The following is a 22,245-nucleotide window of genomic DNA, read 5'->3' as shown; positions in this document are numbered from 1 at the left end:
CTATCCTTTTTGTTTTTTAACCAGATCTGGCAGGAGAATGTTTTTCCTGATGCTTGGTGCCAGACTATTGTCCTACCTTTCTCTAAGCCTGGGAAGAATACCAAGATTTCTTCAAACTACCGTCCAATTGCTTCGACGAGCTGTCTGTGTAAGACCTTAGAGAGGATAGTTAATGCTCATCTTGTTTGATTCCTCAAATCAAACAACCTACTCTCACCCATCCAGTGAGGGTTCCAATAACAGCTCTCCACCATGGACCACCTGATTCGACTTGAAACGTCAATCAGAGAAGCCTTTCTCAAATGACAACATCTTGTGTCAATATTCTTTGACATTGAGAAGGCTTATGATAGAACATGGAGATATGGGATTTTGCGAGCCTTCCATATATATGGGTTACGTGGCCATTTGTCCATTTTTATTAACATTTTTTTAATCGACAGGAGATTCCGAGTTCATGTGGGTTCGACACTTTCCCGTTCTTTTCTACAGGAACTTGGAGTCCCTCAGGGCTTTGTTCTGAGTGTCACACTTTTTAGTATAAAAATTAATACCATCACTGAACAACTCCCTCTCACTGTTGCAAACGGGCTCTATGTTGACGACTTTCACATCTCATGCTAGTCGTCAAATATGAGGTATATTGAGCAGCAGCTACAATCTGAAGTAGACCACATCAAACGGCTTTACTTTCTCTCTCTCTAAAACCTTTTGCATGCACTTTTACTATCAACGGGCTATTCACCCTTATCCTGAACTCCATATTGGTGAATGTGTGCTGCCTGTGGTCTTGGGGCTTATCTTTGACCATGAGCTAACCTTTATACCACACATCAAGCAGCTACGGGTCAAATGTACAAGAACATTGAACATCTTCCATGTCCTCTCTACCATTACTTGGAGAGCGGATCGATGTTCTATTCTAAATATTTTTCGTTCTCTTATTCGATCGAAACTCGACTATGGATCACTGGTCTATGGTTCTGCCAGACCATCGGCCTTAAAAATGCTAGACCCTATTCATCATCAAGAAATTTTGCTCTGCACTGGGGCTTTCTGGACTTCCCCAGAGACTCTATGAACCTTCTTTGCACCTCCGCTGTTTGCAACTGTCTTCACTATATGCTTCGAAACTTCGTTTCTTACCAGAGCATCCCACCTGGGGTTGTATTTTTCTTCCTCGATGGGCCATGCTTTTTCAGACCAGATGGTCTGTCATTGCTCCTTTTGGACTTCATATCCAGGCGCAGTTAGATGAATTCAGTCTGTCCTTGGATAACTGCTGTATCCTCTGGTGAGCCCATACCACCATGGCTTCTTATAGTCCCCAATTGTGACCCATCTTTAAGTCATCTGAGAAAAGTAAAAAACTCCTGATTGGAAATACTGTCTGTTATTTACTGAACATCTTTCGAACCATCATTTCATTCCTATTTATACAGATGGTTCGAAATCAGGTAACCGTGTGGGCTCTATCATGGTTTGTTGTGGTTCAATTATTATGCACAGAATCCTCTCTACAGCTTCTGTGTTCACTGCTGAACTGTATGCCATTTCTCTTGCCCTGGATCACATAGAAACTAAGCAGTACTAAAACTGCACTATTTATACTGACTCGCATAGTTCTCTACTGCTCCTGGAATCGCTTCAAGTTGGTTTACACCCTGTTCTCGCTGATATTCAAAACCGACTGGCCCATTTCTCTTTAACATTTACTTCTATCCAGTTTTTCTGGATACCAGGCCACGTTGGTATTCGCGGGAACGAGCTCGCTGACACTGCAGCTAAATCTATCTGCTGGCACTATCACTGCTGTGCCTAACCCATACATGGACTATGATCCTGTATTCAAGGCTCGGCTCTGTGCCAGCTGGCAATCGACTTGGAGTGAGCAACGCAAAAAACAAGCTTTTCCATAGAAAACCCAATATTGGACATTGTTCGATCGGAAAGAGGAAGTTGTTCTAACTAGACTACGCATTGGTCCCAGTTTTTAACTCATCGTTTTCTTTTATCTGGAACTGATGCATCAGTGTGTAGTTTGTGTAACACTCAGATCACAATAAACCACATTTTACTTTTTTGTCATCATTACGACTCTCAACGACGGCACCATTTTAAGCATGTTCTGTCCCAAGGTTTGTCCACAACGTTAGAAAGTGTTATTGGTGGGGTGACACTGTCCACCTTGATAATGTTTTTAGTTTTTTGAAGGCCATTAATCATTTTAATGCCATGTAAGTTTCTTAATTAATACTTTACACATGTTTAATGTGGCTCCCTTTTAAATATCACAGTTTATCTAGTTCAATTTGAAATTATAAACTGACCGTAACATTAAGTAACTGGAAACCAGGACTGGAAAGGTCAACTTCAGGTGACTGACGGTGGTTTTTGTACTTAACTGTTAGGCTTCCTGGCGAGTTATGATTATTACAGTCACGCTACAGAAAGTCCTTTACAACTTGAATTACTGTAATTTTTCTCTTGACGTTGTAGACGATGTAAACATTGGTTTTATGGTATTTATTTATTTTTTAACTGTGTGTTGTTTTACGTTGATTTTCTTTTATGAATTTTACTGAATTTACTTTTACCTTTTTACCGGACGTTTGATGCAGATAGCCTAGCTGCTTTGTGCCATAAAACACTAAATCACCCACCCACCCAATGCCGTATGTTCGGATGGAATTGTGTGGGTCGGTTAAACGGATTTGGTGTGGAATCAACTTAGGAGCACATGGCTTGAATTGCTTTTTCAAGGCGAAGATCTTCTTTATGTTGCACTGTTGCCTGGTACGTTGTCTTTAGTCGCTAGAAGACGTCATACTTTACTTACTACAGCTGCGGTACAACTTGTTACAAATTTTTTTTCCGGGTGGCCCTAATGAGCCAAACACATTCATATTATTTTATTATCCAATACTATTAGATATAACAAGTAGTTTCGTTTCCTAAATTTTAAATCCCTGATGTGAACACATCTTTATAATGAAGATGTTAAGTCTCAAAGGACTGTTACATACTCGGTCAGTTTTCGATGAGATCACGCTATCTGTCAGATGTCAAAATGTACTTTTGCAAAATTCTTTCCTTCGTGACATTATATCTGCTGTAGCTTTCAAGCAATTTGGTGATTTAAATATTGAAAATCGTCTTAATATAACGTATTAAAACCTCTACAGATGTTATACAAAAAGAAATAATAACAGTAAATGTGTCAGGTACTTAATTAACTGAGGACATTATTAAAATAACATACTTAAGGACAAGAAGAAATCTATTGGTCAATTTGGGCTGTCAATTCGACTAATTTAAATTCTAAAAATTTCAAAGTCACCAGTTATCATTCATGTATATCTCAAGTCTTCCCTTAAATTTACTACCTCCACCACATTCAAAGGCGAACAACCCTGTTAGAAAAATAAAACTGCCTTAGCTGAAGATGATTCTTACCCTGCCAAATTTATATCTTTGCCCCTTAGTCCTACCATTCTCACCATTAAGCATGAAACACGATAATGCATTAACACTATAAATTCCTTTTAAAATTTTAAATACCTCAGTCAGATCATCCAACTCTCCTTTTTTTCAAAACAAAGTTTAATCCCTCCACATATGATAATCCCTCTATCCTAGATATCATGCTAGTAACCTTTTCTGAATCCTTTTCAACAGTTCAATGCCTTTTCTAACGTAAGGAGCTCAAGATTGAACACAATACTCCAAATGTGGCCTTACCAGTGACCTATACAATGAAATTATAACCTCTTTATTCTTCAATTCAACATTTCCGTAAATATGACCTAAAATCCTGTTTGCTCTACCACTAGCAACAGCACACTGCCTGGAGGGCCTAAGAGATTGATCAACCATTGGACTGTAATCTTTTTATGACATTAAGGTTATTTCCATCCAAAGTATACTTAAAAATCAAATTATGATATCCCACATACATTATATTGTATTTACCATAATTAAAACCCATCTGCCATTTATTTACCCAACTGATTAAATGGTCTAAATCCTTTTATAAATCAGCATTCTCTTCATTATAGGGAGCAACACCCAAGGCTTTAATACAGGGTGTTCGGAAAGTCACTGTGCACTTATATATTTATTAACAGACAAAACTGCACATTGACTTTCCAAACACCCTGTATCATCAACAAACTGACCATTCCTTTGTCCAACAGAAATTGTATTAGATACTCCTGTTATATTATTTGAGGACAAAATTAATATAAAAATTGTATTAGATAATCCTGTTATATTGTTTGAGGACAAAATTAATATAACAATTGTATTAGATACGTCAGTGTTATACTGTTGGAAGATTGGTTATTTTTCATTTTGTCTACCATTTCGGTCATGACAGTATTTCTATCTCCATTCTCCATCATGTTTACATGTGTTTTACATGCTTGTATGTTTTTCTAATTGTTTCATCAGCACAAATTTTTATTATGTATAAGACTTGGTTTGACTACAGGTAATTCTCATTTAGTGTTGGCAACATGACAATTTCTGTATCAAATAAGTTCTTGTTTCTATGGTAAGTTTAAGACACAAAATACAGAATGCTATTGTGAAGTGCACAGCACCTGACTAGTAGATACTATTTACTATGATCATTAAACTGCTAGTCGTCAGATTGTACAACGAGAGGAGATAAAATATGTAAACATGGGAGAAGATAAAATATGTAAACACTACTTCGCTTCTTTAGTGGGAAGTTTTAAAGTTGTAAACCATTTTGCCTGAAAATTATGATAAAATATAAAACATGATAAAGTTCAGATATACAAAGGACACAGAAATTATTTTCTTCTAGGCTTAGGAGATAATTTGTTATATACTTTATTGTATAACATAAAAAAATCTGTAAAACTATATGTTTGTAGAACACACTCGACGAGGTCTGTACAAATATTATTTCAAATCCTGATTTTAACACTGACTTTCGTAAATACATGAACTTTTCATAATTTTAGTTTCATATTCTCATAAAAAATGTCGTGCATATGTTGTAGCTTCTTAGATCTTTTTTATTCCAATTAACCTACAAAATGACCAAACAAGTTTCTGTGTAATAACTAAACATGAAAATGAAACTCAAAATAACACAAATCAGTTTCACAAGTTAATATTTAGTTCAGTACTGCTTCACACCAAAGTGGCATACTTTCAGTGAGTTTGTGTAGATTTTCCTAAGTGACTTGACTGCTATCCTTCTTTACCTTCCATGTTTGGCTTACGATGTTTCATTAATCAGTTTAACACAGCCCGTACATTTTAAATCGAATTGATCTCAGATGACTGACCTGACCATTCCATAACATGAAACTTCTTATTTCTAAGATTTCTTTTTATGACTCCATAGTTGTGGAGAAATTTGTTTGATCATTTTGTAGGTTACTTGGAATGAGAAGATCTAAGAAACTACAGAAGGTGCAAAACATGTTTCATGAGAACTATAACTAAAACCATGAAAAGTTAGGGTACTTACGAAAGCCAGTGTTAAAATTAGTAATTGAGATCATATTTGAACAGATCTTGTTGAGTGCGTTCTAAAACATAGTTTTATATTTTTCTGTTATGCAATAAAAGATACAACAAATCGACAACATTTTCAAGAGGGCACTCTTTTGTCCAACCCCGTATATAAAGCTCATAAATCTATGTCTGTCTGTCCGTTATCTAACTACTCTTCGTACACTGGGCCAATCTCAAACAAACTGTACTAGATGATAGTTTGGAACAAGAGGCATGTTAATTTAAAGTTCATTACCCCCTACACCCACATTATTATTGTTACTGAGCATTTATTATCTTTGATGTAAGTTAACGTTAACTGCATTCATAGATGGTGCCAAGTCCTTACACCAAGAAACTGTTTTAAATTTTCTATAATACACAAACATCTCATACATCTCAGAGAGTGCACTAGTATCCTCTACGAAGAAATGCAAAGCAAAAATGCTGCCCACTATTGCAACAATACATAAACTCAGCTGAAGCTTCTGCTCCATCAGACACCATAAAGCTGATGTGAAGAGACTCTTCTTGACTTATAGTCACTTCGTACTTTGACCTTTCAGCATCGCCTTTAAGACATTTATGTGGCCAATGACCGTCAATTAATTAGTGATGTGAAACACTTTGGAAGGACATTAAGAGGTGAGTGTTGGAAACGGGTAACAGAAAGTAACCCTACCGCCACAATTTGTCGCTACCTCTTCCTACAATGCCACCCTGTTCATTGTACACCGTATACCATGTTATATACATTTATACCAAACTTTTTGGTGAGGTAATAATAAATAGTGTAATAATATGTCATAAATAAATTGTGCGAAAGTTAGGATTTTTGTGTTATTTATTACAGCAACCACCCTTACATTTTTTGAAGTTCAAAACCCGGACAAAGGACAGGTACCTCACTTCGTAGTAACTATAAAAATTACGCTTAAAATAGCTGAGCATTACTTGAGAATGATGGGCAAAACTAACATAGTTTTGTGTAAGATGTTTTTTTAATTTTATTTTAGAACTGGTTATTCCTCACGCGATTTTGTTTCCTGTCTGAATACGGGAGGTTTTCGTACGACTTGGAGTATTCCAAGGTAAGTACACAAGATAGTCTTATGTGTACAAAAATAAGTACATAAGCTGCTTAACGTAAAGGAATTAAGTGCACAAGCTACGGGTAATGTATAAGAAATCAAATAAACAAATTAGGCTAAATGCGTAGGAAAGAAAGCACACTAGCTATGGTTACTGTTTAGGAACGTAGGCATACAAATTAGGCTTAATGTATGAAACAGTAAATACATAAGTTAGGGTTACGTATCCTTAGAAAAGTGAATGCACAAGCTAAGGTTTGTGCGTAGGTTGGTTCACAAACTAAGATAAATGTATCAAATGGGTGATATCCAAAAGCGTGAAAAAACCTTTTGAGGTTTGAAATTTTCAACGACAAGATTTGTTTGTTTGTTTTTGAATTTCGCACAAAGCTACTCGAGGGCTGTCTGCGCTAGCCGTCCCTAATTTAGCAGTGTAAAACTAGAGGGAAGGCAGTTAGTCATCACCACCCACCGCCAACTCTTGGGCTACTCTTTTACCAACGAATAGTGGGATTGACCGTCACCGTATAACGCCTTCACGGCTGAAAGGGCGAGCATGTTTGGCGCTATGGGGATGCGAACCCGCGACCCTCAGATTACGAGTTGCACGCCTTAACACGTTTGGCCAGGCATGGCCAAACGATAAGATATATTTGTGAATTATAACATTAAATGATGAATAATAAGTACTTCAGATTAAACAGACTCTTTTTACAAAACGAAATGATGACCTTTTTCTTTTAAACAAAGAATTTAAATCATTTACAAGCAAAGCAAGTTTATTTTAAAAGTGATCATAACATAGAGGATGTTTTGGACTGTAGAATATTTGGGCGGTTATCAAAATTCTGTTTTCTAGCTACATCCCTAAATTTAGATATGTATGAGATGTTTTTCCAGTTTTTGAATTAACCAGTTTTAAATTTCATAACCGACAAAAAAGGTGTTTTGGTATTGTACAATTGAAATAAACCATTATATGATGCAAGACTGGCATAGTTTGACGGTTAAAGCGCTTGATTCGTAATCTGTAGGGCGGCAGTTTGAATTCCCCTCACACCAAGTATACTCGCCCTTACACTCGTGGGATAGCTATTATGTATTGGTCAATCCCATTATTCGTTGATAAAAGAGTAGCCCAAGAATAAGCGGTGAGTGGTTGTGACTAGCTGCCTTCCTTTTTGTCTCACACTGCTAAATTAGGGACGGCTAGCGCAGATAGCTGCCATGCAGCTTTGCGCGAAATGTAAAATAAACAAAATATTACATTGTACTTTATAATACATCAAAAGAAAAATATCCACTTCCGGTCATTAAACCAGCCGGCGAAAAAAAAAAAAAAAAGAATAAAATGCATCTGCTGACTTGACTTTAATCTCATTATACACAACAGTACTACAAGCCTTACTCTTTTGATGTAGTCTATTTTATGATACGCAACATAGTTTTATTTTATGGCCTAGGCTTACTGTTTGCTTTTTCACACACGACATTTCAATTCTGCATACATTTATTTTTTGTGTGAGGTTAAATATATGATGGATTAGTAAATGTATAGTTAATGATCTATAACTAAATAGTCCTATAATGCATAAAAATCCTATAAACCTAGCATCTCTTATTCTTAGTCTATCCATGAAAACGAATGGTCCACCTTTCGAAAGTGCTTGGGTTATAGGATTTTTATTCACTTCTATCAAGATTTCTTTATCCTGAGTGTTTTTTCTAAATAATGAATAGTATTGTAATGCGGTACTCTAAGTTAAATATTCACTCAAACTTACTAAAAACTGTCAACTCTGCGTGGGATTTGTTTTTGTAATGTACATTCATAGATAAAAATAACCGGGTCGGTTGCAGACAATACACGCGTATATCAACCAAAAATTGTCGTTTTGCGCACCTTCGTGTGAAGGAGGTTTGATCTGCGCAATGAACGCGGCGGACAAACAAGCAAGAAAACACAGAGATTTTGAGACTTTTGGTGAGAGCGAGATACGAGACAGATCTGTTTTTCGTGATTTTTAAAACGAAAGATTGAAAGTAGGCTACCTCGACCATTATCGAATAAAATTTTATCTTTTCTATCTGAGCGAACGACAAAACGTATAGGAGAAACAAGAACAAAGCTACACTGGCAGCTACCTGAACAATTCTCTCACGATAGAGCGGGAAACCGCGACAAACCCACCATTGGAAGCTACAGCTGGGTCAAGATACGTGATGTCAGACGAGAAAATCCTTGAAGTTGTTCAAGCCACCGGAACAACACGAAAAACAAATAAGTCTAGTTTTGTTGTGGCCAAATATTTAACAAAGATACAAACTCCCCTCTGCTGGCTCTATGTACTGTATCAAAAAAAAAGAATTAAACATAGTAGATAAAGCCAAAAAATCAATGTTAGAAACAGACGAAAAGTCAGAAGAAAAATAATAAAACTAAGTGATTCGTCGGGAAATTCTGAAAATGGTGAAGAAATAGGAGAAGCAATTAATACTGAGGTAGAGGGAGCTTCTCCCACAACAAACAAAATAAATGTTACAGCAGAAAAAGCAAACACCTTGGATGTTGATACTACAACTGTAAACATTCAAAAAAATACTACTATAAACCTATGAACAAAAAGACTTTTACCATAGTTACATCCAAAAGGAAAAAACAAAATTCACCACAAAAAGAAAAAAACACTAAGTTGTAACATTTCGCAAAAAACTAAGCCTCCACAACACTCAGTAGTAATTGAAGGTATACCAGGTCTGTTCAATCAAACCCTACTTGCGACAGAGGCAAAACGCTGCAAACCCCAAGTTTAAATTGTTAGTATCAAGCGTCTGCCGAGAGGCGGTGTCCTTGTTCGAGGACAAGAGGCTGCTGACCTAAATAAACTATTCAAAGAATGGCCGGCAGACGCTTTTAAACCTGGTAAAATCGAAATTTACCTGTCAGGCAGTAAACCGCAGCCTAAATCCATAGTCGTAAGAGGGGTGCATCAATCTATAAACCCTGACACTGGACGAACAGAATATACCATACACAAATATACAACAAATAATTTCCCAAAAAAATAAACAAGTAACTACAAATTTAATACGTATTGACATAGATGACAGTTACAACATACAAAACCTCATTAATAATGGAATAATGCTTTGGTATCAAAGATACCAAGGTGAACAATTAAAAACTCCGGCAATTGTAGTAACTCAATGCTACAATTGCCAAAGATATGGACACGTTTCTGCGGCATGTCTAGCAACACCGAGGTGCTGCGGCTGTGGCAGGGAACACCATATTTCTCAATGCAAAAAGGAAACAAGACAAAAACTGCATGAACAAAGTAATATTACACAAGAAAATAACACTCAACACAAACACAAAAATCACAAGAAAACAATACCACACTCCCAGAAACAAACGCTAACACACCTAACAAAACAAGCCTATTGACTAACATAATCACAGAATACACAAAAACAAATCAAACAACCAACTGTATTGATTTGATAATCAACATCCTGAAAAAACACGTTATACCTCATATACCACACATAATAACAACACTCACAAGACACCTGCTGACAAAATAAAGTTCACAGTGGTATATATTAACATCCAAGGTGCAATAGTTTCCAAGAAACATGAAGTTGAAGACCTTATACAAGAAACTAACTTCCACATTATAATAGTAAGCGAAACATTAATATACAACAACAATATATTTAAGATACCAAATTACACAACAATAAGGAAAGACAGAATGAACAAAAGCGATGAAAATAGAGGTATAATGATGCCTTACAAAACAGATCTATCAGTCACAGAAATCAATATGAGCAGTAAGAACGAACATGTTACTGTAGATATTCTGCAAGTAAAATAAAACAAAAGTGACAATAGCAGGAATATACTGTTCACCACATAATCATCAACAGTTACGACAGAAAGTGTTCGTACCACTGCGTTCCGAATAGTTTTTTGCTCATAACTTAAAAAGTATCACGATTAGGCTAATATACGTATAATATATTATAAATATTATACTAACACACATCTACATAAATTTTTATGTAAATTAAACGACAAATAAACTGTGTATAAAAAAAAGAGGAGCAGCAGAAAGTGTTCGTACAGTTCAGAACGTGTGAAAAAACTGATATTCCCGTAAAAATTTTTAGTTGGGGAATAAACTGCATTATACCATTCCAGAACTAGACACAGGGTTCATAATTATTGGAATTTAGCTAGCAAAAAATGTACTTCCGGCAATTTAGCGCCGTCTCCGTCATTATCTGCTTGGTCATCATGGCGAACAGGAAACAACTGTCTAGTGATTTAAAAAAATGAATTATTGTAAAATACAAGTCTCCTGTGTCTCTTTACGGTATTGCTACACAACTTATGCCGAAATCTACTGTTCAAAGCATAATTGCCAAGTTTAAGCTTACAGGATCAACTGCTAACCTCCCTCGTTCCGGACGCTCCACCAAAATTCCAGATACAACCAAGAGGAAGGTTCTCAGAGAAGTTAGTAGGAACCCTCGTTTAACACGTAATAACATAAAGAAACTGGTGAGGGAAACTGGGGTTGAAGTAAGCACCTCTGCAGTTACGAACATGTAACGCTCTTCTGGGTTCAAAATATGCCGTCCATATTTAAAGCCTGTTAATTTAGAAGCATGATTGAGGTATGCAAGAAAGCATGTAGATGAACCCTTTACCTATTGGAAGAGTATTCTTTGGTCAGACGAGACTAAAATCGAGCTTTTTGGCCACAATGATGTTCGCGATATTTTTCATAAGAAGAGGGAATAAAATCTTCCAAAGAACACCGTCTCTACAGTTAAACACGGAGGTGGCTCGATCATGGTTCCTTCAGCTTTTCTGGTGTAGGCAGCCTTCACCGCGTCAACGGAATCTTGAAAAAAGAAGAGTACGTTGATATACTAGGCACTTATATCAAGAATGAGGCTCGGAACTTGCGGCTTGGACGTCGTTGGATCTTCCAGCACGACAATGACCCTAAGCACACATCGAAATATGTGCAATCCTGGTTGCAGAGGAACCATATAAGCATCCTGGAGTGGCCATCGCAGTCACCCAATCTCAACCCAATTGAAAACGTTTGGCATGAGTTGAAGACCAGTGTTCATCAGCGTCATCCGAAAAACTTGCAAGAGTTGGAGGCCTTCTGCAAAGAAGAATGGAAGAAAATACCAGTCGAGTACTGTCAAACGATCATGGAGGGCTATGAGGAGAGATTGTGCCAAGTAATTCACCTGAAAGGCTACACAACTGACCATTAAAGTAAACGCAAGAACATTTTCTTCCCCATCCTATGTTTGGTTATTTGTTTATAAAGAGTTTATTTGTCGTTCAATTTACATAAAAATCTATTTAGATATGTGTTAGTATAATATTTATAATACACTTTACTTTCATTATCCTAATCGTGATACTTTTTAAGTTATGAGGAAAAAACTACTCACGACGGAGGAGTACGAACACTTTCTGTCGTAACTGTAAACATAGCATCACTCAACAACATCTTTTCCCACGACCATAACTCTACAGTCATTGGAGATCTCAACAGTAAAAATTTTAACTTTGGATGCAACTATACAAACAATAATGGAAGAAGTCTCTTACAGTTTATAGATTATAATAATATAGCCCTACTAAATGCTAATACCCCCACCCACACAGCGTATGCCACTAACACCAGTGACATACTAGGTTTGTGTCTTAGCACATACAATATGAGCCAAAAGCTAATAAAATTTAAGGTGGGAAAAATGTTGATAGCGACCATCTACCAATATATTGTGTCTTCGATCTCGCCCCCCATAAAAATACAACCTACAGAAAAGAAAAATTCGATTATAATAAAACAAACTGGCAAGAATATAAAAAAGAATTAGACAATAAATTACCTAATAACGTTATAGAAGAAGCAAAAAACCATATTGAATTGGATAACTACTGTCAAACAATAACGGAGTGCGTTCAAAAAAAGCCCAGCATGGCCAGCGTGTTAAGGCGTGTGACTCGTAATCTGAGGGTCGCGGGTTCGCATCCTCGTCGCGCCAAACATGCTCGACCTTTCAGCCGTGGGAGCGTTATAATGTCGCAGTCAATCCCGCTATTCGTTGGTAAAAGAGTAGCCCAAGAGTTGGCGGTGGGTGGTGATGACTAGCTGCCTTCCCTCTAGTCTTACACTGCTAAATTAAGGACGGCTAGCACAGATAGCCCTCGAGTAGCTTTGTGCGAAATTCAAAAAACAAACAAAACCTTCAAAAAGCAGCCAATAAGACAATACCGAAACAAAACCATAAAACAACAAATAACACATGGAAACCGAACATCCAAATAATAAACCTAATCAAAAAACGAAGACAATTCATGATAACAAGAGATAGAGAAACCAAAACACAAACAAATCACAAAACACTATCAGCCTGACCAGTTGTGTAGGCAAAATTCTTGGGAGAGTAATCAGTAACAGACTCTCCACATTCTTGGAGATAACATCAAAATTACCAGAAGAACAAAATGTTTTCAGAACATTTAGACAAACAACTGACCACTTAGTCAGACTAACTAAAGAGATAATAGATAGCTTTAACAAAAAAAAAATGCACTGTCTTCTCCTATCTTGACGTTGAGAAAGCATTTGACACCGTCTGGCACAATGATCTACAGTTCCGTATGAATGAAATGGGACTATCGCGTGAAATTATTCGCTGGTTATCTAACATTTTAGAAAAGAGTAAATGTAAAGGGAACCTTTTCTGAGTACTTTACTCCAGAAGCTGGTGTTTCTCAGGTAGGAGTGGTTAGCCCTGTACTATTCATCATGTATGTAAACAATTTGCCATGGAAGGATCATAATCATGGATTTATCACATAGTTCGCTGATGATGTGGCAGTCTGGAAAAGTGCCACAACACCAACAACAGCAGCTACAAACATACAACCACAACTAAATAGAATAAGCGAATACTGACAAAAATACAGAATAAAAATAAATACAGCAAAACACAACTTGTCTTTACAATGCTAACAAAATACAAAAAATTACAGCCCGAGATATATATGAATGGAACACTACTTCAGACTGTCATGTCGGCAAAATTTCTAGGTTTAACCTATGACTCAAAATTAACATGGATTAATCATGTAAATGAAATTAAAAGTAAAGTCCGGCGAAGAACCAACTAAGCTAGGAGTCTAACTGGCAAGAACAGTGGAGCATCAACAGACAACATACTAAAAATTTACAAAACATACATTAGACCAGTAATCGACTGTACAGCTCCAGCTTGGATAATTGTAAGTGGTAAAATAATTAAAATCAAGCTACAAATAATACAAAACACACTCCTCACAACAGTATATAGAGTTCCCAGAGCAACATTATCTAAATTCATATACAAATATTCAAACATACCAACCATACCAGATAGACTCCTACATAGTACAATAACGTATTTTGATAAAAGTTGGATGAAAAATGATTATGCGAACTACACAGGTACTTCATATATGATGAAGTTAGTCCTAAACATCTCTCCCCGATCGATATATATTTTAAACATAAAAAATAAATGATATATATATATAGGTTCTATGACATTTTGCACCCGACTCTTGGCAGCCAACAATTTAACAGCCGAGCTTTTCGGCAGCGGATGATTACCCAGCCAAGCAATAAATAGTTAAGTTATGGTTTTGTTCATGATGTTAATATTGTTAACTTAATAACAAATTAACATCCATTTGAATATTGACGTCACTATTAAACCTGAAAACAAAACAACATATAAAATGTCTGCGTTTATTGTTAGAACTTCAACACATAGTCTTCTCTTTAAACTTTCATTGATTTATTTTAAAACAGTTTCAAACATCCGATTAGTAACATCATGAACAACACAGTAACTTACGTAACATGAAAAAGAGGAAAGCCGAAGGCATGCAACAATGGATACGTTTATTTATTCGATAATTCGATAAGGGTAGCAAGAAGAACAATCAGGTAACTTTCTGCATGTGCAAATATTACAGAACTTTGCACTGCCCAGCACTGATTCATGTCCGAGACGATACAGTTACAGCTCACCTCAAGGAGCACAGCCACGCACCCGATGGACTGAGAAAATCCGTTCTGGAAGTTGTATCTGCAATTAAAACACAGGCAGGTGCTATAGCGGAGCCGCTTATTACCATTTTGGCTAACAACACCACCACAGTAGCGCTAGCTGTTGTAGCAAGCCTACCACGTGCGGACAATCTCAAGCGCATGATATAGCGGACGCGCTTAAGACTACTTTAAGACTACTGCTTTAAAGTGTGAACAGATGTGGCAGCATGGCTGTATGATTTTGACTGTGAATAAATGTGGCTACATGGCTGTATGATATATGAGTCTTTTTCTTAAACTGTAATGTTGATGTAAATACTCGGCTGGGTAATCATCCGCTGCCAATTTTCCTGGGTGCGAAATTGTTGGCTGCCAAGAGTCGGGATACTGTCTATCTTGCTTTTTGTGGTGATCACACATCATTCCTTCTATTGTCCTATGCTACAGTTTTCATTGTAAGTAGCTCCTTCCAAAGATAGTGAGATAGTCTTAATACAGTGTACTCAGACCTTTCACTCTTTGTGAGTGACGGATAACATGAGCACCAGGTGGCCTAAAGGAAAAAAGAAACAAAACAGTTGAAACCACAGGTGAATTTGGCACGTATGTTGTAAAATGGAAATTCCAATCTCTCCAGTTGTTATCCCCATGAAATTAGTTTTCAATATTAACGTACGACTGGAAACTTATTAATGTTTGTCTCAAAAACTTTTGTTACCTACATCTTCTTGTGATAACGACTCCTGGGCATATGCTCAGCGTCACTTCTATGTCCTGTTGGTAACTGTTATTTCGGATGAGGAAGATGCTTTGTGTCGACCTTGAATCAGGACTTGTTGTTATCGTAATGTACTGATGTTGAATGTGGCACATGGACTTGTTGTTGTAATTTACTGATGTTGAATGTGGTACATGGACTTGTTGTCGTCGTAATGTACTGATGTTAGATGTGGTACATGGACTTGTTATCGTAATGAACTGATGTTGAATGTGGCACATGGACTTGTTGTTGTAATTTACTGATGTTGAATGTGGTACATGGACTTGTTGTCGTCGTAATGTACTGATGCTGGATGTGGTACATGGATTTGTTGTCGTCGTAATGTACTGATGTTAGATGTGGTACATGGACTTGTTATCGTAATGTACTGATGTCGAATGTGGTACGTGGACTTGTTGTTGTCGTACTGTACAGGTGTTAGATGTGGTACGAGGACTCGTTGTTGTCGTAATGTACTGATGTTGGATGTTGTACATGGACTTCTTGTTGTCGTACTGTACAGATGTTAGATGTGGTACATGGACTTGTTGTTGCAGTGTTTATTTAGTTAATTTAGGATCGTTGTTGTTCCACTGTACTTGTGTTGGATGTGATACGAGGACTCGTTGTTGTCGTAAAGCTTAGCTGTGTTAGTATTTTTGCTTCTATGGAGTACATCAAATACTCCGTCCGATCTCTAAATTGATATGCCATTTGGCTGTAATATCTCTTGACAGCCTCGCTCTAAGTATGGCCTTCCATTTCATGAATTCCACTGAAACTTTTTTTTTTGCCAAATAATCAGTAATTCGCTGTAATCCCTAGCGAGAGGTCCTAAACAAGTCGCCCGTGATTTTACGCCCGTATCTGCTATGGCACACCACTGTATCTGTAAGCTGTAATCATTTCTGTTAAGAGTAGTTAAGTTGCGATATAACTACGTTTCTAATGTTCGCTCATTCTTTTATCCCTCTCCGAGACAGGATTACGAAATTCAGAATATATTGTTGTACTTCGACTCAAGCAGACAGTGGCCCTCTGTATACAAAACTGACAAGGTAAGTGTTTTTGTGTTTACACGGTATATTACAACAAACAAATCTACCTAACGACTGAATTTTTCGTATTCTTCATGAGTTAGAGAAATTCCATAATTACCAACTTCTTAATGCTAATTTTGAACATTGTTAAAATTTGGTAGAATTTACAAATATATGACACAAATCATTGGTATTATAATGAAAATAACGAAGTGGAGAATAATATAAAATAAAATTAATTGTATTACACTTAATGCAAAAAAAATCTAAACTATGGTTCTTTCTTTGTTTTATAAACTAGAAGTTCGAGATGACGAAAAAATTACTTGAAGTAAAAATGTATCTTTGGATGGCTGGTATGGGTATTAATACTTTTACTAGTAAAGCAGAGAACGTTTTGACCTTAGGTTATCTTCAGGTTAACAAAGAGCCTGCAACTGACAGTTGCCTGGTGCATGTTTCAGGGACGAAAGTATAAATGGGTACAGGATTATAGGGGGCGTTGCAGTTAGATGTTAGGTTATTAATCAGTATAGGTATAAAGGTCTTCCTTCATATTGGTTTAATTTGGGTTTTAGTTGTTGTATAAGTAAGGCTTCTTTGATTTTGCGCTTGTTTATATTTGTTTCCCTACTTAGTATATGGGTGTTTTCTATGGTTATGTTGTGTTCATTTGATTTGCAGTGTTCAAAAACGTGTGAAGGTATTTTTTTTGTGTTCTTTGAATTTGGGCTCCATTTTTCTGCTTGTTTCTCCAATATAGAAATCGTGACAGTTGTTGCATTGTATTTTATATATAATGTCGGTGTTGTGTTTGTCAGTGTAGTTTTTACATTGTATGGACTTTAGTTTTGTACCTGGATTTTGAATATATTTGGTGTTTACAGGAATGTTGTGTTTTGTTATAAGTTTCTTCCAAATGTCAGATATTATTTCGCTGATGTCAGGGACATATGTTATTCAGCAGTGTAAGGCTTTATAGTTTATTGCATCTTGGGATTTATTATCGTTTGTTTATTGTTTACCGTGTGTTGATCTAGGTATGTGTGTATAATTTTTGCAACGGTTTTTGGAGGAAATCTGTTTTGCTGTTAATGAAGTGTTGTATTATTTTGTTGATTTCATCGTTAATTTTATCAGGTGAACATAGTTTTGTCGTTGTGTTTATTTAGTTTCTTAATATGTTGAGTTTTTGTTTCGTTTCATGTTCTGAGACCCAGGGAAAGTATATTCTAATATGGGTGATTTTTCTGTGGATTTCTATTTTGAATTGTGTGTCGATTCTTGGGATCTTGAGGTTGAGAAATGCTATTTGTTTAGTGTTTTCCTGTTCAAAGGTGAACTTAATGTTGGGATGTATAAAGTTAACGTGGTTGAAAAATACTAAGTGTGTTCTATAGATGTGAATCGAGCAATTCATCAACATACCTCTACCAGTATAGTGGTTAGAGTGTAAGGCTGAATTGATCACTTGATATCCAATCTGTGTCATAAAAATGTTGGCTAGAACTGGTGACACGGGATTCCCCATACTTAGTTCATTTATTTGTAAGTAATATTTGTCATTGAACACAAAGTTTTGGTGGTAGTGAATTCTATAAGGGTTGCTAATTGGTTGCTAGGGGTGTGTATCAGTGGGTTGGGGCCTTGAATATAAAGTTCTAAAGCACTGGATAATGATAGACAAGAATTTTCTGCTTTGAAAGGGTTAGCTCAAGTTACTTTAAACTTTATAAAGCCAACTAAAATGTAGCGTTGAAAATGGGAAGACAACAAATTTTTGGAGATTGTGTAAGAAATACCGATCTCTATAGGATCAGAAGACTCGTTACATTCACTGCCGATCGTCAATATCATCCTGTGATTGTAGGGTGGACGAAGGAGCCACTAAACGCTGATTATTCAGTTAGTGTCTGAAAATGTTTTTTTTTATGGTTATTGTTTTTATTTTCGTTGCGGCAAAATCATATTATGCGCTTTCCGGCTGTGGGTGCGTTACAAGAGGTAACGATCAAATCCCACTGTTCGATTAGGGTAGCCCAAGCTTTGGCGGTAAGCAGTGTTGACTATCTACATTTATTCTAGGTTATGCGTTTGGAATCAGAACAATAATAGTTGATAGCTCTTGTGTAGCTTCGTGCGAAAAGTCTAAAAACTCCCAATTAAAATATTTATTTTAGGAACGATTCGTATTATCATATTTAGAAATAATTAAAATGTGTTAAAATATTTCAGACATGTTTGGAAAAAGAAGCCGTTCTGTCAGTCAGTAGGGGGCAGGTGATTAACTTAACATCCACGAGCCCAGGATCGGGTTGTGAAATTGAAGTTTCCCCTAGCGGTAAAAGTATGTACCATTGTTCTCGATACCGAATATTTGAGTCAGTTCGACCGCGATGGTGGTTTATTGCTGTTAGTAACTGCAACTCATCCAAGGTGAGACTAAATTAGAGAATAAACAATCAATATTTAATAAGATATTAATAAGAGTTACTAAGATAGACGTTTGTTGTAGCATATACAGAATATTGTGTAGTTGATTTTGATATTGTATAAATGTTCGTATTTTTGAAATAAATAACCCAGTTGAGAAATAAAAAATATTTCGACGAGGATTTATAATTCAAATGTTTCTTATAATTCAATTTGCAGTGAGATTGTAAGACAAATTAAAGACACTGTTTTATTCAATAAATACAATATAAAATGTAGTTAAGTGTCAGACTTAAGCTTAACAGTATGAACAGCAAGAAACTAGTGTTTACTCATAGTATAGAGACTTTAATTTAATTCTACAAATAATAAAGTGGTTAAGACTAGTTCAGAGATTAAACATTCCCAGTTTATTAGGTGCGATTGTAATGAATGTGTTTTATTTGGAAACTCTGGAGATTCTTTTAAAGAACCAAGTAGTGAGGATGTTCAATTTATGTGTACGGTTTGCAGCTTGTAGGTTATCCTAACTAAAGTTGAAAAAATAGATAAAGAGAAATATAAACTGTGGGAAATGACAATATAAATTCTAAACTTCATAAAATAAAATTGGTAAGTTTAAAGAATGATAAGGATCCTAGGTCAGATAACATTTCCATGATGGTTTTAAAGCAGGTTAAAGATTCGATATTTGAGCCACTTGCCACAATTTTTTTCTAAGTCCTTGAATAGTGGGCAAGTACCAACATATCGGAAATTAGCTAATAGAAGCTTCCCAATAATTATAGGTCTATTAGTCTTACATCAGTTGTTGGAAAAGTTTTTGGAAAGTCTGATAAAAGATACTTTATAAAGTAATTTAACAAAGTTTAGAATTTTATTGAATAGTCAACATGATTTCACTAAGGGAAAAATCTTATTTTACAAATTCTTTGACATGCTTTGGAAAAGTTACTGCATATATTGATTAAGGTAAGAGTGTGAATTGGATGTATGTGGATTTTTAAAAGGCATTTGATGAAGCGCCACATAAAAAGCTTGTAAAGACATTTATCGCTATAGGTATTGGGGATAAGTTAACTAATTGGATAACAGGAGTAGCTTGATAAAAGAAAGCAAGGGCTGTTGTAAATGGAGTTCAGTCCAACTGGATTAATGTTGCAAGTGGTGTACCTTATGGCTGAGTCTTAGGGCCTTTGCTCTTTTTAATTTACATCAATGACATAGATGAAGGAATAGTCAATAAATTACTTAAATTTACAGATGAAATTAAGGTATTGGGTTTTACTGGCTGTGAAGAGGATGTTGCTACTTTACAAAAGGATTTTTTAGATCATTTAGTGAATTGGGCAGATAAATGGCAAATGGGCTTTAATTATAATAAATGTAAGATAATGCATGTGTGTTATCATAATTTGAATTATAAGTATAATTTGGATGGGAATAATGTTAACAGTGACATGAGAGATGAGGATCTTGGGGTAATGGCTGATCAGTCTCTTAAACTATCCAAGCAGTGTGCTCTTGCTAGTGGTAGGGCAAACAAGACTTTAGGTTGTATCTACAGAAATATTGAATACAAGTCTACAATTAAATTGTATAGATCATTGGTTAGGTCGCATCTGAAGTATTTTGTTCAGTCTTGGATTGTTGCAAAGGGTTGGGTCAGAGGAGGGTTACTAAAATGGTATAGGAGGTCTGATTGAACTGCTTAAGATTGTAAAAGGAATTGATAGTGTTGATGCATCAACATTTTTCACACTTAACAGTGAAAATTATAGAACTGTGGGACACGAATAATGTATTTAGGCAAATTATAAAACGTCTTCAGCTAAGACAATTTTATTTGACAGATATATGAATGATAAGGGCTGACGTTAAATTTTTATTTAATTGATTTATTTAAAAGTTGAGCTTTCGTTAAAAAGAGAGGACAGCCAAGATGGACTGAGAGGTCTCTTGTTGTCCCTAAACATTGTTATGTAATCACTTTTTCTATTGTACTATAATATATGTGTGTAGAAGTAAATGTTTTCCTGCCAAAACGTTTGTTTAAAACTATAACAAAAGCTCAAGAATAAACCTTTAGAACCAGACTCAAATAGCCGCTTACAAATTTAAAGTACTGTGAATCCATTTGCGTGACATGGACTTAACAACATATTGTGCGTTACTCATATGTGGGGTTGCGGTGCATTACCGTATGTGTACCTGTTAGTAACTTTCTAAATTGTGTGAGTGTTTACAAACAATAACATATTTGGATCTGCTGTTGGTTGTTTATTATACCCTAGAGTTTCCTTCCAGGGAGTGAAACTGAAATATCATTTTGTGATGACCAACGACGAAAAGAATTATTGGTTTAAACATTTTTCAGCGGACGAGTTTTGTAAGTGTTACTACTGTATTCTAGAACCGTTATTGTTCTATTTTGTAACTATTACTATTTTATTCTGTAATTGGTACTATTGTATTCTATAAGTGTTAGTGCTGTATTTTGTAAGTGTCACTACTGTATTTTATGTTGGTGTTTACGAAAACAATTTTTTTACCCAGAAATTATCTTTTAAAACATGTTTATATTTTTTCTTCGAACGACAATAATAATATAAAATCTTTCTGATTGTGTATGTTACGTTTTGCTCTGTTACCGAATAAATAAAAATATATTTATGTGTTCTTAGTTTAGTGCCTGGGTAACATTGTCTTGTACATGTGATACTTTAAATCATATTTTTAATTTGTTACTGACTGGATTAGTGCTTTATTGTTGTCTGTGTAGCACTTTAGTAAGTGTTATTAATTCTTAATTAATGCTACTGAGTGTATGTGCACTGTACGGTTATGTGTGTGACACTAACCTTTATTAATATTTACCTAATTGATGTTACTCAATAGTTTTGTTTGTTTGTTGTGAATTTCGTGCAAAGCTACTCGAGGGCTAACTGCGCTAGCCGTCCCTAATTTAGCAGTATAAGACTGGAGGGAAGGCAGCTAGTCATCACCACCCACTACCACCTATTGGGATTGACCGTAACATTATAACGCCCCCACGGCTAAAAGGGCGAACATGTTTAGTGCGACCGGGATTCGAACCCGCGACCCTCGGATTACGAGTCGAACGCCTTAACGCGCTTCGCCGTTACTGAATAGATGCACACTGTATTATTCTCTGTGTGTAATTCTGGAATGTTGTGTGTGTAAGACACTAAACTTTATTAATGTTTTCTTTATCTCATGTTACT

General features: G+C 35.9%; 1 protein-coding gene across 3 annotated transcripts in view; it reads left to right on the top strand.

The window, feature by feature from the left end:
• Positions 1-22,245, top strand: part of LOC143225429 (transmembrane protein 145-like) — a 38,969-nt gene that overhangs the window by 3,788 nt on the left and 12,936 nt on the right. For 2 of the 3 annotated variants that reach the window (XR_013013845.1, XM_076454845.1), the window contains exons 2-5: positions 6,552-6,626; positions 16,511-16,585; positions 18,803-19,003; positions 21,308-21,389. Coding sequence is in view for 2 of the 3 variants with exons in the window: in XM_076454845.1 (XP_076310960.1) it covers positions 6,552-6,626; positions 16,511-16,585; positions 18,803-19,003; positions 21,308-21,389 (433 nt within the window). In the remaining variant the exon portion in view is untranslated. Of the gene's footprint in view, positions 1-6,551; positions 6,627-16,506; positions 16,586-18,802; positions 19,004-21,307; positions 21,390-22,245 lie in introns of all 3 variants that reach the window. The other variant, XM_076454846.1, reaches the window with a different exon arrangement.

This window comes from Tachypleus tridentatus, chromosome 9 (genome assembly GCF_004210375.1).
Source record: "Tachypleus tridentatus isolate NWPU-2018 chromosome 9, ASM421037v1, whole genome shotgun sequence".
NCBI classification, from domain to species: Eukaryota; Metazoa; Arthropoda; class Merostomata; order Xiphosura; family Limulidae; genus Tachypleus; species Tachypleus tridentatus.
The sequence above is the reverse complement of the archived record's forward strand: the minus strand, read 5'-3'. Positions and strand labels throughout refer to the sequence as shown.